Genomic DNA, 15,825 nt, shown 5'->3' on the forward strand with positions numbered 1-15,825 from the left:
TGCTATTTTGTTGTTGTTGTTTTTAAACCCAGAAAAGGGCTCCTGCACAGGTACTTGTCAGACTGAAGGATGCTGCGAGGGAAGAGAGTAGATATAGACCTCTCCCTTGCAGAAAGATGGTTTAATTTCTGCAGCATCCTCCATTGGTCACAGACACTGTAGCACCACAGTCAGTAATCTATTCCTAAGGCTAATTTCTGTATTTGTTCAAAACTCCTCTGATTGCCAGGGGAGGCCGAACACATTATTTTTTCATTAGGGCATGCGTTAAATGCGAAATCTGGTAATTTTTACAACTTCATCAGTTTAAAGTCTGACCAAAGATACGGTTATCCCGTTAAAGCTGTGACAACACTGATACAATATTTTATGATATTTATTTTGTGACAAGAGGAATAAGTCTCTTTGCCAACCAGTGAGATGCTGAGCATGAGGGGGTTTATATCTAATCCACGGGAGCTGAGATGGGGCAGCATAGGCAGCAGGGAAATGTCACACTTGATACAGGATGGCCCATCGAGGGCCACAGACTGTCATCTTCAAAGCAGTAATTTGTCAAGCTTCACCTGACCCCAGATAAGAGGACAGGAAAGAAGGAAAATACACCTAAAACAACCATGTGCTGGTGAGAAGACTGCGTAGACACATGAGGGTGGAAGTTTGACAAAATAATAGAAATTGCAAAAGGAAACACTGCACGACAACAATAACAAAATCCTTTGCTGTTTCTTTCCCATTTTTCCCCCAGAAAAAAAGAAAGCGTGGTGTGAGGAGAGTGAAAAGAAAAGCCACGTGAAAGCGAATGAACTGCAAAATGGGTTTTTGAAGTGGTGTCTCTTGCTCTGCTGCATCTCCAGCCTTCAAAATGTTTCTGCAGCTAAAGAAAGTTTCCAACACCAATGATTTATTTTGAATTTCTGTTGTTAGGAAAATGACTGTTCCCCCCTGTTACTGCCCCTGTCATCTGCAGCTGTGTCACCTCCTGGGGAGCAGAAGGACCCTCCAACTGCACTAAACAGCAGGAGGGAAGGTATGGGTCCTGTTTTAGGGGTTTCAGCCTGGAATTTTACGTGGGTGTAAAGTAAAGAGATGGGGGAGACAGGCTTCCTTCATCTTCAGATCCCACCTCTTTTATTAGCAGAATATTGGACCTGGGGTCCCCAAGAGGGACCCAGCGCTTCCAGGCTCTCAACACACAAAATGTGGGTTTTTTTCCTAAAAAAGAGGCAGAAGGAGATCTGTTGTCTTCTGCCTAGATTCCCTGAATACTAACCCTGCCAGAAGTGGCACATGTTGCAATGTAGGGGTTCATCCACCACCACTGGATATTCTCTCCAGTGACCACAGAAGCCAGGAAGGCAGGCGGGATGGTTAGCACTTCATACACATGCTCTTTGTGCTTATACTATTTTTTAAATTCCTTTTTGTTAAATGTTTTACCTCTTTCAGAACAGCAGTGCACCCATATGACATTTCCACAGTGGAAAGCACTTGAAGGAAAAATACATCTGTGTTTTCCCTGTCCTGACAGGCAGGGAATGTCCAAAACCTCACTGGACCACTCAACTCTTCTTGCATTGGTGGAGCATCCTGCAGATGCTACGGATTCATCTTCAGAAGCAAGTGAAGAGGGACACTGGCTGCTTAAGGCAAATGTTTTGGCTGCAAAAGTGTTAACCAAAGGCCTCTCTGTGAATGGCATCCAAGAGATTCTCACTGGCTGCCTGTGGAGGCAAAACAGGAGCTGATGGGAACAAATATTTGACTCATGTCTTGTGATGATGGTCAATAATAACACCTTAATTTTGGTAGGAAACTTTTTGATCACAAAGGCTGTTATTCCAGGACTAGACAGAAACTGGGTAGGAACAACTCCAGGTTCCAGTGTAAGTTGGGGAATGACCTATTAGAGAGCAGTGTAGGGAAAAGGGACCTGGGGGTCCTGGGGACAGCAGGGTGACCATGAGCCAGCACTGTGCCCTTGTGGCCAGGAAGGCAAATGGTACCTGGGGTGGGTTAGAAGGGGGTGGTCAGTAGGTCAGAGAGGTTCTCCTGCCCCTCTGCTCTGCCCTGGGGAGACCACACCTGGAATATTGTGTCCAGCTGTGGCCCCTCAGTTCCAGCAGGACAGGGAACTGCTGGAGAGAGTCCAGCGCAGCCACCAAGATGCTGAAGGGAGTGGAGCATCTCCCGTGGGAGGAAAGGCTGAGGGAGCTGGGGCTCTGGAGCTGGACAAGAGGAGACTGAGGGGGGACCTCATTAATGTTTACAGATATATAAAGGGGGAGTGTCAGGAGGATGGAGCCAGGCTCTTCTCAGTGACAACCAGTGATAGGACAAGGGGTAATGGGTACAAACTGGAATACAGGAGGTTCCACTTAAATTTGAGAAGCAACTTGTTGGGGGTGAGGGTGGCAGAGCCTGGCCCAGGCTGCCCAGGGAGGTTGTGGAGTCTCCTTCTGTGCAGACATTCCAACCCGCCTGGACACCTTCCTGTGTAACCTCATCTGGGTGTTCCTGCTCCATGGGGGGATTGCACTGGATGAGCTTTCCAGGTCCCTTCCAACCCCTGACATTCTGGCATTCTGTGATTCTGTGAGATAGGAATCATAAGCTTGCAGAGTACATTTCAAACAGCCTTATGTACACACACAATAAAATCAGGGAGGAGACAGGTACTGGTGATGACATGTATGAAAGACAAAGGAAAAAGTCAAAATGGCAGGGATTGTGCTCTGGTATCTGAGAAATCAGTGATAACAGACTGGCTCTATGAGAGAGAAATATTCAGCTGTTACACCAACAATAGGTGCTTTCTAGCAGTAAACTTTCTTGGCATCATAAAGCTGAAAATCCAATCCAGTCCAATCCAAAAAAGACATCCAATCATACGATATTGCACACATGGAAGGTGCTTGTGGCAGGTTCAGACTTTCAGATGGATGTGCAAAAGTCTAAAACGGTAACCCCCAACATCCCATATCTTGCTACTTTTTGCATGTTGGATGGTGCTTTGCGTATGAAGGTGCAAGTTAGGTTTGAAGACAAAGTCCTGTCTTCATAGAGTAGAGCTCAGAAACTGCGTCCAGACCTTGTGTTGAAGGGGATTAGTTGCCTCAAAGTGAGTTTATTGGGCAAAGGTGTGAACAGATGTCTAAAAAAAAGAGAAAACACATCTTCCCTAGTGTGGTCAGTCACTATTACTACTAAATATATGGTCTCTAATTTGAATCTGTTCATATTATGAATTCTAGCTATTGCCAAGCTATGCAGATTTATCCCCTGGAAAGCACCTTTTATCGGAGAAGAAGTTGAATATTTATACCTTACAAAGCCAGTACTGATAAATTACTGGATTACAGGGTTTTCACCCATTTATGGGGAGAAAACACCAGCTACAGGCTCACTAACCTGGCAGTAGGAGACAAAGCTGTAACAAGCGATTCCTCAGCACTGCCTTTGGCATGATAAATAACAGAGAAACAGCACTGGGTCGTGAATAACATATTGGGCTTGGCTCAAAGTTGTACCCTGGGAGAGCTGCTCTGCAGCAGAGATCATAAGGTACTTACACTCCACATCGTTGCAGGAGCAACAAGGGATGAAAAGGCCACTGCTTTTGTGCTTGATTTTAATAATGGAGCTACATAAAAATGGGGAAATTGTTAAAAAGAAGACAAAAGGGACAGCTAAAAGAGTTAAATGCTTGCAAATAGATTCTTTGCAAGCACCACGGGGGCTATTTAAGGCCACTATACTGGAGACTCAGAGAAAATGTATGACAACTATTAAAAAAAGCCCTGAGAAAGAGCAAAAGGAAAAGGTCACAGCAGAACAGTGGGATGAGGGAGGTTGTTGGAAAGAAGAAGCTGAAATTGTGTCCAAACATGGAAAACAGAAAATATAATAAACTATGCCTAACAAAGTAAAACACAAAAAGGCGACTCAGTAGAGAACTGCAGGAAGAACTTGCAAAAGGCAAAGAAACCTCTTAAATAAGTCTTTTTTTTCCCAAACAGATCAGGAACAGGAGGTCCGATGAAGAGTGTGTAGGGCAGGAGATGGTCAGAACAGTAAAGCTAATAAAAGTTGTTCTGTGGAAGTTATTAATAAATGAAATATTTGTAGCTGCGTTCACTTTGTGAGAAAGAAGGGACATTCTATGATCTATTGCTTAACAAAGATTTACTCTGCAAAGATAGGGAGATGTTAATGTTCTGAAATGAAACAAAATAAAACAACAAAACGAAACAACCCCAACACACCGAAAGAAAAACGGAAAACCAAAACCTTTAAAGGTCATAGAATCATTTTGTTTAGCAAAGACCCTCAAGATCATCAAACCATTGTCTCACAGGGTTGTAATCCAGGATTATACCAGTTATAAATATAATAACATAGGAAGAAAAATAAAATAGAAGAAGAGGGAAATTCTGTCCTAAAAACCTCCTGAAGGAGGCAGCAGAATTGAGGAGTGGAGAGATTGGGATGCAGGAGGCAGGAGTGGGAGGTCATGGGCAGTGTTTTGGGGGTCACTGTAGGGGATACAGTGGTGAATTGGATCATAAAAAATCTGGAAAAGAGGTTTGATGGAAAGAGGGCAAAATTTGTTACTGGCACTCTGCTGTTCAGTGTAATAAAGGTGACGGCAGCAGAAGGACGTCGCTGGTTTGAGTGGTTGGGTTGTAAACTGGCTGATGGAATCCAGGGCAGATCGATGCAGAGCGATGCACACAGGAAAAATGAAGCTAATTTTATGTGTCGAATGAATGGTTCTACGTTGGTTATTTCATCGCCCAGTAGAGACTAGGAATGAAAGTAATTAGAGAGGAAGGGTGAACAGGGAACAGCATCGTTACGTTGTATTATTTCATAGATCTTGGGAATTTTGGCCAGAAATTTTGAGACCCTTCATTTGCTCTTTATTTTCTCTGTTTCAGTGAGAAAGTTTTTATCTCCTTCTAATGGCAGCTAATGTCTCCATCCAAGAGAAAGGAAAAGTTGGAGGCACCAAGACCATATGTGCCATTCGGACAGTGACATCTGAGATGTGGTGAACCTTCAGCTTCCCCCTTATCGGGGAAGCATCAACTAGAAAAAGCCTTGATGGGTCGTTGCTTTGTTATTTATACAAACTTCGCTCAACCAAAAAGGTCCATGTGCCGATTTTAAAAACAAAATCCAATGTAGACTCTGCCCTGGATGTTGTCTGTGATTATGTGTAGGTATGAGTGATGGAGAAGCAGATGGGCATATTAACACAAATCATTGGACCAGACGTTTTCATGATGCCTGGCATTCCTCTTTCTTCCAGGGCAGATGTACTGACTGTCACTACAAGAAAAGGCAGATCTTTGAGATGTATAGTGCCAGACAATATGGTAACTCCAGATTTGTGTGGAAAATGGGGGGGGGGTTGCTGCTCTGTGCAGCTTGTTTTCTCTAAAATGTTTCTACAGAAGTTGTCATATTTCACTGAAAACAAGATACAGAGGAAATCTTACAACCGGGATCTAATCTATTACCACCCTGCAGCTTCCAGAAGCAGGGGTCACAAAAACACCTTTTCTTTTGGAGCTGCAATTTATGGTGCTCTTTTAATAGGTATTTACCATAATTTCTCAAGTTACTCCAGCTGCCAGATATGAAAGACCACAAGTTTTTCCTAAAATACCTGTCCTTTCAAGATATGGAACACCACGGAAGCTCTGTGTGAAAGGGGTGAATAAAGGACTGCGTTAAAGTGACGTGGTTTTAAATGAAAACCAACAGCAATTCAGGATTGCTTCATTATTCTACTCCTACACGTGCTCCATAGTAGTCTACAATTATAAGGGTATCTCTGCTTTGTTGTTCAAAAATATAATTAATTTTCTAGATTTGTTTGGACTCCTGTGAGCCCCAAGTCTTAAGTCTTTGCTATTTTTCTTTTCTTACTAAATTCACTGTTCAAATAAAATGTATTAGAAGGGAAACACAGATGGTGAGGAAGAGTCCTGTACTGAAACAGTGAGAATTTCCATTATGACTTCAGGGTATCAAAGCACACAGATGGTTCAAGACCTGCAAAACACTTGGGCTCACATACAGCAAGTCAAGTCCTGGGCCAGTGGCATAGAAAACATCCAAAAAGGGATTGTTAACAATGGCCTCATTTTACAACATAGGGAACTACGGTTTCTCCAGAATTGGTGAGAAGGTATTTTGATAACCTCAGAGTTCATTGGGAGGCCAGAGCTGATGCTGTTGGAAACATGTTACATTCCCCAAATTGTTCCTCTTCTAGGAACAACTGAGTGGGGAAAGTAGGAAAACAAAATGGGCAGTTTGCAGCCCCTTTTCCAGTTGGCAATCTGCTGCAGAGGCTTTGGTTAGGTATTTCTTTTCAACTTTCCATTTATCCATTTCCCACCCAAGGTCCACAGAGGTCATGGGATATGGTGTTGGCTTTATTCAAGCTGGCTATTCATTTACTGGGAGAGAAGTGGCCAGTGTGGGACTACCATGCTTGTGGGTAGCTCCTTCAACACCTTGACCAGCTGCTGATCGTTACTGGGTGGTCTCTTAAAGATCCCTTTTAGGCTGCTCTATCTACATTTTTCACTTTCATCTATCCCTGCTTTATTTCATTGTGTTCCCTTACAATTCTTGGGTTTCGCCAGCCCTGTGGCTCTTTCTCCCCACAATTCAAGGACACCTTGAAAAGTACCCAGGGCAGCCATCCATGGATGACTCCAATAGATGCTCTTCCATATGGTCTCAGCAGAGGGAACCAGAGAGCAGGAATGATGCTCTCCCAAAGATCCTTCTGCAGAAGGTCCTTGGGAGATGCTGAAGGGAGTGTGAGATATTGCACCCATCCCTTCCCGCTCATTACTCAGCCATGGTAACAAAAATATTGCAAGGATCCTGGATGGATACTGATTTTTTGAGCCCCAGGACTAAACCAGGCTCCCTCCCACATAAGACCCATGGGTTTTACTATGAGAGTCAGTGGGGAAAGAGACCCCCAGGAGGGTGTTATTCCAACCAGAGCTTTTTCATCCACCATTGACTGAATTCACTGTGTGAAACAGAGAGAGGAAAACTCTGTATGTTTAGCACCTCTATTACAAACAATGAGATGTGGAGCTAATGGGCCTTTTGGACTGGACTTGGAGAACCTGCCCTAATGCTCCATATGGGATCATGGGGTCAGAAGTAACCACATCACACACACCAGAGTTACATCTCCTTTATTTTCCCCTTTCTAATTATCGAGAGGAGGGCGTGACAAATGGGTTAGACAGTTGAGAAGCTGCTCTCAAAGCCACCGCGGTGCCTCCTTTTCCCCAGGTGCTTCCTCTTCAGCTCCTATTTCCCCTGCCAGTTGTATGGGATGCAGCAGAAGGAGGACTTGCAGTCAGCGGAGGTGGTCCATATGTAACTCTTGTCACACTTGCTGGAGCAGTGCCCCTCCTTGGGGCAGTACATCCAGTACCTCTTCACCTGCCCATAGCCTGCAAGGGGGAGACAGAGGGAGAGCGGTTGGGTCAGGGTAGGTACCTCCATGCCCCACTGACATGCCATCCCATCACCTCCAGGCAGTGAGCAGAAGGACAAGACCCTGCTGGTTGGAATGTCTTGGTCCATTCTCCTACACATCCATGCTCCTGCCCAAGCTCAGCCCCAGAGCAGGAATGGACCTTGAAGAACACAAGCTTGAGATTAGGTTGCTCAGAGCCCCGTCCAGCCTGGCCTGGGATGTCTCCAGGGATGGTTCATCCACCACCTCTCTGGGCAACCGGAGACAGGATCTCACCACCCTCACTGTAAACAATTTCTTCCTCATGTCTTGCCTGAAAAAGTTCATAAAGCAGCTCATCTATGCAGCCTTGTGCCTCTCTTTAAAGACAAGATCAGTGTTCGTAGACCAAAACAGCAAAAGCAACACAAAAGCAGCATAAAAAAATTGAGTCAGCATTCAAAAAAATCAATAGGGTTTCACAGGTGGCAGTTCCTGTGGTAAACAGAAATCTGACCTGCATGTGTTAGAAGAGATTCAAGTGCCAAACACTAGGCACCGCAGTGGAAAACTGTTGGTCTGAAATAGCTGGGAAATTATGTCCAGAGTGAGTGGATATTGGACTGGGAACCCTTTGGAACCCAGAATCTCCCTTTCATTCATTGAAGAGGGAGGTGAGAATCAGAACTGAAGCGATATGTCAGCCCTGAATGCTCAAAATGCAAGGAACTGGACCTCAAAGATATACCCAGAACCGGTTTGACAGCAAAGGTGGCATCATCTGAGCAGGAAATATCCAGGAGGCTGGTGTCCCTCAAAAAAACATCCAGTACTGACTTGGTACTCTATGGCTAAAATAATTATACGAGGGCCCAGCTCACCTTGACCTAGATGGAGTCAAAAATGTCTAAAACATCCTAAATGTTCATCTTATAGTACTTTAAAGGTGAGTTCTTCTTTAAAGACTCATTTGTCTGCTCATGAACATCAAGTTGCATTTAAGACAACCTGAGGTAACCACGTCACCAGCACGCTCCTGCATGCACAAAGAACTTGACAGATTTATGGAGGCAACAAAATCACAGCCTTTAAACCCAACAGAGACTACATTTGATCAAGCTGCCTATCAAGCATGGCCCACCTTCACCCCCATCACTCTGCTTTTCCCACCATTGTCCAGCTCACCTTCCAAAACAATTCACCCTCTTACCTGGGACAGCCAAGGAGACCAGCAGGAAGACAGCAAAGACAAGGTAGAGGAACCTCATGGCTGGTGCTCAGTGAAGATCTCAGCGAGGCTGGAGATATGAGGGTTGTAGAAATCCTGAGCTGGACTCTGCTGAGTGGCAAGGCTGGAGATCCTTGTATTTATAGTGCATTTCTGAGCAGAGAGGAGGGCTCCAGGGAAGGTCCTGCTGCTCACGGGACCTCTCATGGTTCACTGCACAGGACAACCACTGGCCCTTCCACCCTGCACCTGGGTATGTTGGCAAAATTCTGCTCTCCACAGATGTGGTATCGAAACCCAATTCAAATGAAAACTATTGAGTGTGACAGGAGCGAACGGTGAGTAGATAGAACAGATCTGCTGGGGCAAAGGGACCTGATAGGAAACAAGATCAATATCAAAAAGCTTCAGGCCTTTCTCAATCTTTGGCAATGATGCAACTTCATGCAACAGGGTTGAGCCATGGCCACGATGCACTGATAACTCTCCTTCTGTTGTCTAGACCTGTCACCATAGGGGCTGGACAAGCCGAGAGGGGTCCTGTTGTGAGCAGCCTTGCCTTGGGAAGGACCTGATGTCCTTGTATTACCCTCTTGGGAAGCACAACTGCAAACCCCCTCTTAGGCTGCTCAGTGAAGTGGTGGAGTCTATGTCCCTGGAGGTGTTTAAAAGATGCATAGATGACCTTCTTAGAGACATGTTTCAGGGACAGTGTTAGGTTAATGGTTGGACTTGATGATCTTGAGGGTCTCTTCCAACCAAAATGGTTCTATGATTCTATACATTTAGCGAATATAGTGTTCAGCATGGCTTGTTCTATTGTCCTTTCTCACTCCACTGATGGGCCTTTTCCCAGGAGCCTGGATGAGCCGACCACTTACAGACACTTGGATCATCACCTCTTCCTGGTGACTACTGGGACTCTTCCACTCCTGGAGGAGACAAGTAGGTAGGGATATGTGACAGCAGTGAAAAGACTGTAAGTGTCCTAACAAAGTGAGAACCATGGTTTTCCATTTCTCGTAACCACAGAAGTAGGAGATGACATACAAAAGTATGACACACTGAACAAAGAAATCTTCTTCCACACTGCACACAATGTGATGGTGCAACTCATTGCCATGGATATTGTGAAGGAAGAAACTGTAAATGTGTTCAGAAAGGAAGTAGGTCAGTCAATCTAACTACCAAGTTTGCTCTGCTCTGAGCAGTCGGCTGGACCAGATGAGCTCCCTTCCACCCTGAATTATTCTATACTACCATGACATCCATAAAGTCTGTTGAGGGGCACTCAACACAATGATAGAGGTCCACGTCCAACTCAGCAACCCCCAAAGCTCAGAATGGATGGATTTCCAAACACATGATAATGTATGTTTGCCATGTTCTTCCACTGTTCTAAGCATCAACTATTCACCACTGTCAGACTGAAGACACTTGATTAGGTGGGTCCCTGCTACACAGGGAACAACAGAGATGGTTGAAGGGGCTGGAGCACAAGTGTGGTGGGAGCGGCTGAGGGACCTGGGGGTTCAGCTGGAGAACAGGAGCTGAGGGGAGACCTTCTGATCTCCGAACTGCCTGAAAGGAGCTTGGAGCCAGGGGGGGTCGGGCTCTGCTCCCCAGGAACAAGCGCCAGGAGCAGAGGAAACGGCCTCAAGTTGCGCCAGGGGAGGTTGAGGTTGGATGTGGGGAACAATTTCTTCCCCATAGGGCTGTGGGGCATTGGAACAGGCTGCCCAGGGCAGTGGTGGAGTCACCGTCCCTGGAGGGGTTGAACAGACACAGAGGTGAGGTTCTTAGGGACACGGGTTAGGATGGATTTGGCAGTGCTAGGTTAACTGTTGGCCTTGATGATCTTAAAGATCTTTTCCAACCTAAATGATTCTATGATTCTGTGATTTCTTGATTCTATAGCATGCTTTACTCTCCCGTGGCTGACTTACACTAATAAATAAACTGTACCGAAGCCTGACGCAGCAAGTTTGTTGTCTCCACTGCTAAATTTTTAGCACAGCTATGGCCATGCTTTTTTCCAAGGCCACTTGACACTTTTGCAAAGACATAACCCACCACACTTCATGTGTCTCCATGGGACAGGTATGATTTCCAACATGACTGGGATGTCATCATCCTGCTTTGAGTGGAAGAGAGTTTAATACTGTGGACATGGTCAGGGTATGTCCACTGGCCTCAGGACCATAGACTGGGCCATGGTGCTGTTCATTTTACCAACACAGACACAACCATGATGATTGATTGTGAGTTGTTACCCAAAATGCATGGAACTGTAGATGTCTTCAGAGTCACTGTTCCACATCCCCAGTGCAGAACTCCTTGCAACCCTAAATCACCCCTCTCGGAAAGGCATGAAGCCTCTTTGGGAATACCACCCATAACTGGCCTCCCCCACATCATTTCCCATCTTTCAGGACATCATTCTCCATCCCACTAGAAACGCTGTCTTATATGAAACACTGAACTGTCATCGCTGCAGTTTCAGCCCACTGTTTCTCATCTGGACCACCTTAGTCATGAGGAACATGTTATTCCCTTCCTATTCAAGGCCAGGCTGGATGGGCCTCTGAGCAACCTGATCTGGGTGAAGATGTCCCTGCTCACGGCAGAGATTGGACTAGATGAGCTTGGAAGGTCCCTTCCAACCCAAACTATCATATCGTTCTATGATCCCATGTACCCTTTATTCCAGATTTGTGCAGCATCATGGCTCCCACATTTTTTCCCCTTGTCATGACCTCAGTTCTTCCAGAATTTTGTTATAGATCACATTTTCTTGTTCCCTTAACCACCTCAGCTCTAGGCCCTCTCCAAATATTCCACCTCATCTTCAAGTATGGTGCCTTGAGCAGTAAACGGCACGCTACCTGAAACTCTAGAAGTTTGGTGTGATAAATAGATTAATTTAAGTGCCAGACAAGTGATAACCCTGTTGGGTTTTTTTAGAAAGAATGATTTCCATCTTTTCCATAACAGGATGACGTTGCACCATTGTGTGCACCTTGTTGTCCGCTGCTGCCCCACACTTCTCCCGCAGAATCACTGCATCACTGGGTATTGCTTATTCCACCTTCTCCAACGATTTTTCCTGCCTTTTGCAAAAAAAAAGGAATAATTGTCACTCTCTAGTGTCCTACAACGTATTTCAATCCCTTTCAGCCTGCCATTTGAAAATTCAGTAAGCATCATTTTTATTCTGTTATGCAATTTGTTAATGAAGAGCTTGGGTAGCTCAGAACTCAGAACAGCCTTCTGAGATGTCCTTCTACCATCACCATGGTAACTGGAAATTTATTAACTCCTGTTCATAAACCATTTTTTCCTTCATTTCCTTTAAGCCATGATCAATACTGAAAAAATAAACCTAAAATTGAGACAAAATGCCCAGCCAAATGAATGTGATGAAAATATTGTAGAGTATGGAGAAGGACTTGGGGGCGTTGGGGGATGAAAGATGGGACATGAGCCGGCAATGTGCACTTGCAGCCCAGAGGCCAGTTGTATCCTGGGCTGCATTACAAGGAGCGTGAGCAGCAGGTTGAGGTTGGTGATTCTGCCCCTCTGCTCCGCTCTGGTGAGACCCCCCTGCAGTGCTGGTCCAGCTCTGGGTCCTCAGCACAGGACACACATGGAGCTGCTGGAGAGGGGCCAGAGGAGCCCCAGAAATGATCCGAGGCTGGAACAGCTCTGCTGGGAGGACAGGCTGAGAGAGTTGGGTGTTCAGCTGGAGAAGAAGAGAAGCTCCGGGAAGACCTTATTGCAGCCTTTCTGTAATTAAAAGGGCCAATAAGAGAGATGGGGACAGACATTTCAGCAGAGCCTGTTGCGATACGACAAGGGTGATGGTTTTAAACTAAAGGAGGGAGATTCAGACCAGACATGAAGAAGCAATTTTTGACACTGAGGGTGGTGAGAGCCTGTCCCAGGTTGGGCAGAGAGGTGGTGGATGAACCATCCCTGGAGACATCCCAGGCCAGGCTGGACGGGGCTCTGAGCAACCTGAGTTGGTGAAGATGTCCCTGCTCATGGCAGGGGTGGCACTAAATGAGCTTTGATAGTCCCTTCCAACCCAATCTACTGTATGATTTTGTGATTCTTTCACAACTGGGGGAGACCCTCAAGAAACCTCGATGCCAGGATGGATGCACCCTGGAAACTATTCCCTATGATAGATCTGATGCCCCAGTCTTGTCCCTTGTGTCGGTGCCTTGCAGACAGTGTCCAGAGCTCATCAGGAGGGTGCCCAGACTGAATTCCTGCCCCTCTGGGGAGCAGCTCTGTGCCGGCAGCCCCGGCTGGCGCTGCATTGAGCAGAGCTGAGCCCGGCGGCTCCGCGGTGGAGTCCTGGCAGCCGGATCTGGGGGAGGTGACTTGTCCCCGTGTGTCCGGGTTGGTGAAAGCAGCCGGTGAGCGGTGAGGAGAAGCCCACTGGAGCATGGACCTGGCTGCCAGGAGCCTTTGTGAGTGGGACCAGCGGGTCGGGGTGACATTGCACACACTGGCAAGCAAACAGCATCTCTTTGGAGATGAATTTGCTCAAGTTTCTCCTGCTACTGTGCCGCTCATGGCAGGAGTCCACCTCTAAGCACCAAGGTCTCTACCTTTTTTTTTTTATTATTAATATTGTTTTTCACTCCCAGTGCACCAAAATCTCCCCGGCCTCCAGGCATAAGCGTTTTCTAAACTGTTTTGCTTTTCTTTTGTTTTTCTCCTATTTAACACAGCAGCTAAGAAGGAAGAGAGAGTGGAAGGTCAAAATTAGGAATTACCAGCTTCAGAATTTTCTTGTCTGGGCAACCTGCACTGGGACAATTTTTAATACAGTCTCCAACAGCCATAAATTTTGTGTGTTCAGATTGTGGAAGAGTAAACTGGAAAAAGACTTTTCTTAGTCTAATCTCTGTAATCTCTGTCACTCATCTACCCCACTTCCAGATTTCTCCAATTCTTCTCTCTTTTTTATGCCTCGCTCCAACTCTTTGCCACTACATGTTCATACCCTCCTCACTCCCTCCTTCATTCTTTGTTTTTCCCTTTGCTCTTCACTCTGTATCTTTCTCTTGTTTCCCATGACCACTATGGGGAAATAACCCCACACATTTCCGCAAATGACCATTCATAGCCTTTTAAATTTAATAACTGAATTTACTGGAACTTTGAAGGAAAATAAATAGCTACTCTTATATCAAGCAGCTTCTTTATTTTTCTTGACAGGTAACTGTGCTTTTTTCAGATGCAGAGCTGATTTTATAGATATCGAATGCGTATGTTCCTGTGAATGTTCAACGGGGAATCCCTCATTCAAGCTATTCACATTTGAATTCAGAAAACACCAACACTCATTGCTAATGTTGGCTCAGCACGCAGAGCTGCAGTGTTTGCACGTATTCATCTTTTCTGGGTGCAAAAACCAACAGCTATAATTTCCTCCTTTCACTTAAGGCACAAAGACCAGAAAGGATGAGTCTGGATGAGGCTACAAATACACAAAACAAACCACTGCTGGGCGATGCTGGAGGACTCTGCACCACAGGAGAAACAGCAGAGCTGGAGAAAAGCCAGCTCAGGAGGGGAAGGATCTTTTATGTTTCTTCACAAAACATATTTTTCACCATGTTTTTGAATTTTGTATGATCTAGCCTTGATGTAATTGCTTTTTTTTTTTCAGAAAGTCCAGAATCATTAGCCCCCAGGAAGATCTGTCACCTTGTGCAGATGTCTTCACGGGGCTTACTTCTTTCCAACTTTTTCCTGGTAGGAACAGTGACCTCCATGATCCTTGTATTGTTTACACGGGCTGTCTCTGTACCAGTAAATTAAATATTTCCAAGAGTGGTAATAAGAAATGTCTAGCCCATCATCATGAATATAAACCTGGGCTCATTTTCCCTTGTTTTTGCGAATCTTTCCCAAAATTCTCAGCAGTGAACACAGACTTAGTCTAGCCTACTTCAGAGTATGAGGTACAGAATCACAGAATCACAGAATGGACTGGGTTGGAAAAGACCTCAGAGATCACCAAGTCCAACCCTTGGTCCATCTCCAGTCCATTGACTAGATCATGGCACTAAGCGCCATGTCCAGTCTCAGTTGAAAAACCTCCAGGGCCGGTGAGTCCAGCACCTCCCTGGGCAGCCATTCCAATGCCTGACCACTCTCTCTGTAAAGAATTGCTTTCTAATAGCCAGCCTCAATTTCCCCTGGCAGAGTTGAAGCCCATGCCCCTTGTCCTATTGCTGACTGCCTGGGAGAAGAGCCCAATCCCCACCTGGCTAGAACTGCCCTTCAGGCAGTTCTAGAGAGTGCTGAGCTCACCTCTAAGCCTCCTCTTCTCCAGACTAAACAAGCCCAGCTCCCTCAGCCTCTCCCCATAGGGCTTGTGTTCCAGTCCCTTCCCCAGTCGTGTTGCTCTTCTCTGGACCCGCTCCAGCACTTCAATCTCTTTCCTGACCTGAGGGGCCCAGAACTGAACACAATACTCCAGGTGTGGCCTCCCCAATGCAGAGTACAGGGGAAGGATCACTGCCCTTGTCCTGCTGACCACGCTAGTTTGGATACAGGACAGGACACTATGGGCCTTCTTGGCCACCTGGGCACACTGTTGGCTCCTGTTGAGCTTCCTGTCCATTAGTCCCCCCAGGTCCCTTTCTGCCTGGCTGCTCTCCAGCCACTCTGTGCCCAGTCTGGAGCGCTGCAGGGGGTTGTTGTGGCCAAAGTGCAGGACCCGGCACTTGGCCTTGTTGAACTTGTTGAAGATTTCCACTGTGCAGCAAATGGTAATTGCCAGATTAATTAGACTCATAGGATACCGCTATTGAGGTGCTCTAGGGAAGGCAGATGCAATGGATGCAGTTGTAGAAATTTGGTACCTTGACCACTCTTTAAAACTAGAGATAAATTAGCAAGCAAAATAAATAATTATGATCTTTGTTGATTTTAAGCTAGACCCCATTAGTTTTCACCTGTAATAAATTACGTTGGGCACATTTTTGAGGGGGAAGGAGGTCAGAAAGAAAACTATCCCATCCCATCCCATCCCATCCCATCCCATCCCATCCCATCCCATCCCATCCCA

The 15,825-nt window shown here is 45.8% G+C and overlaps 1 protein-coding gene across 1 annotated transcript; it reads right to left on the minus strand.

Moving 5' to 3' along the window:
* Window positions 1–7,218: 7,218 nt before the first annotated feature.
* LOC110362395 (cygnin) lies at window positions 7,219–8,839 on the minus strand. Its single transcript, XM_021294172.2, has 2 exons — window positions 8,715–8,839; window positions 7,219–7,499 (listed from the first exon to the last, which is right to left on the minus strand). The coding sequence occupies exons 1-2, from the start codon at window positions 8,770–8,772 to the stop codon at window positions 7,354–7,356; spliced, it is 204 nt and encodes a 67-aa protein (XP_021149847.1). The 5' UTR covers window positions 8,773–8,839; the 3' UTR covers window positions 7,219–7,353.
* Window positions 8,840–15,825: the final 6,986 nt, after the last annotated feature.

Source organism: Columba livia, chromosome 3 (genome assembly GCF_036013475.1).
Source record: "Columba livia isolate bColLiv1 breed racing homer chromosome 3, bColLiv1.pat.W.v2, whole genome shotgun sequence".
Lineage (NCBI taxonomy): Eukaryota > Metazoa > Chordata > Aves > Columbiformes > Columbidae > Columba > Columba livia.

Coding starts and splice junctions, on each gene's coding strand:
- LOC110362395 (XM_021294172.2), bottom strand. CDS start 8,772: ATGAGGTTCCTCTACCTTGTCTTTGCTGTCTTCCTGCTGGTCTCCTTG. Junction 7,500..8,714: donor GGTCTCCTTGGCTGTCCCAG/GTAAGAGGGTGA, acceptor TCCCCCTTGCAG/GCTATGGGCAGGTGAAGAGG.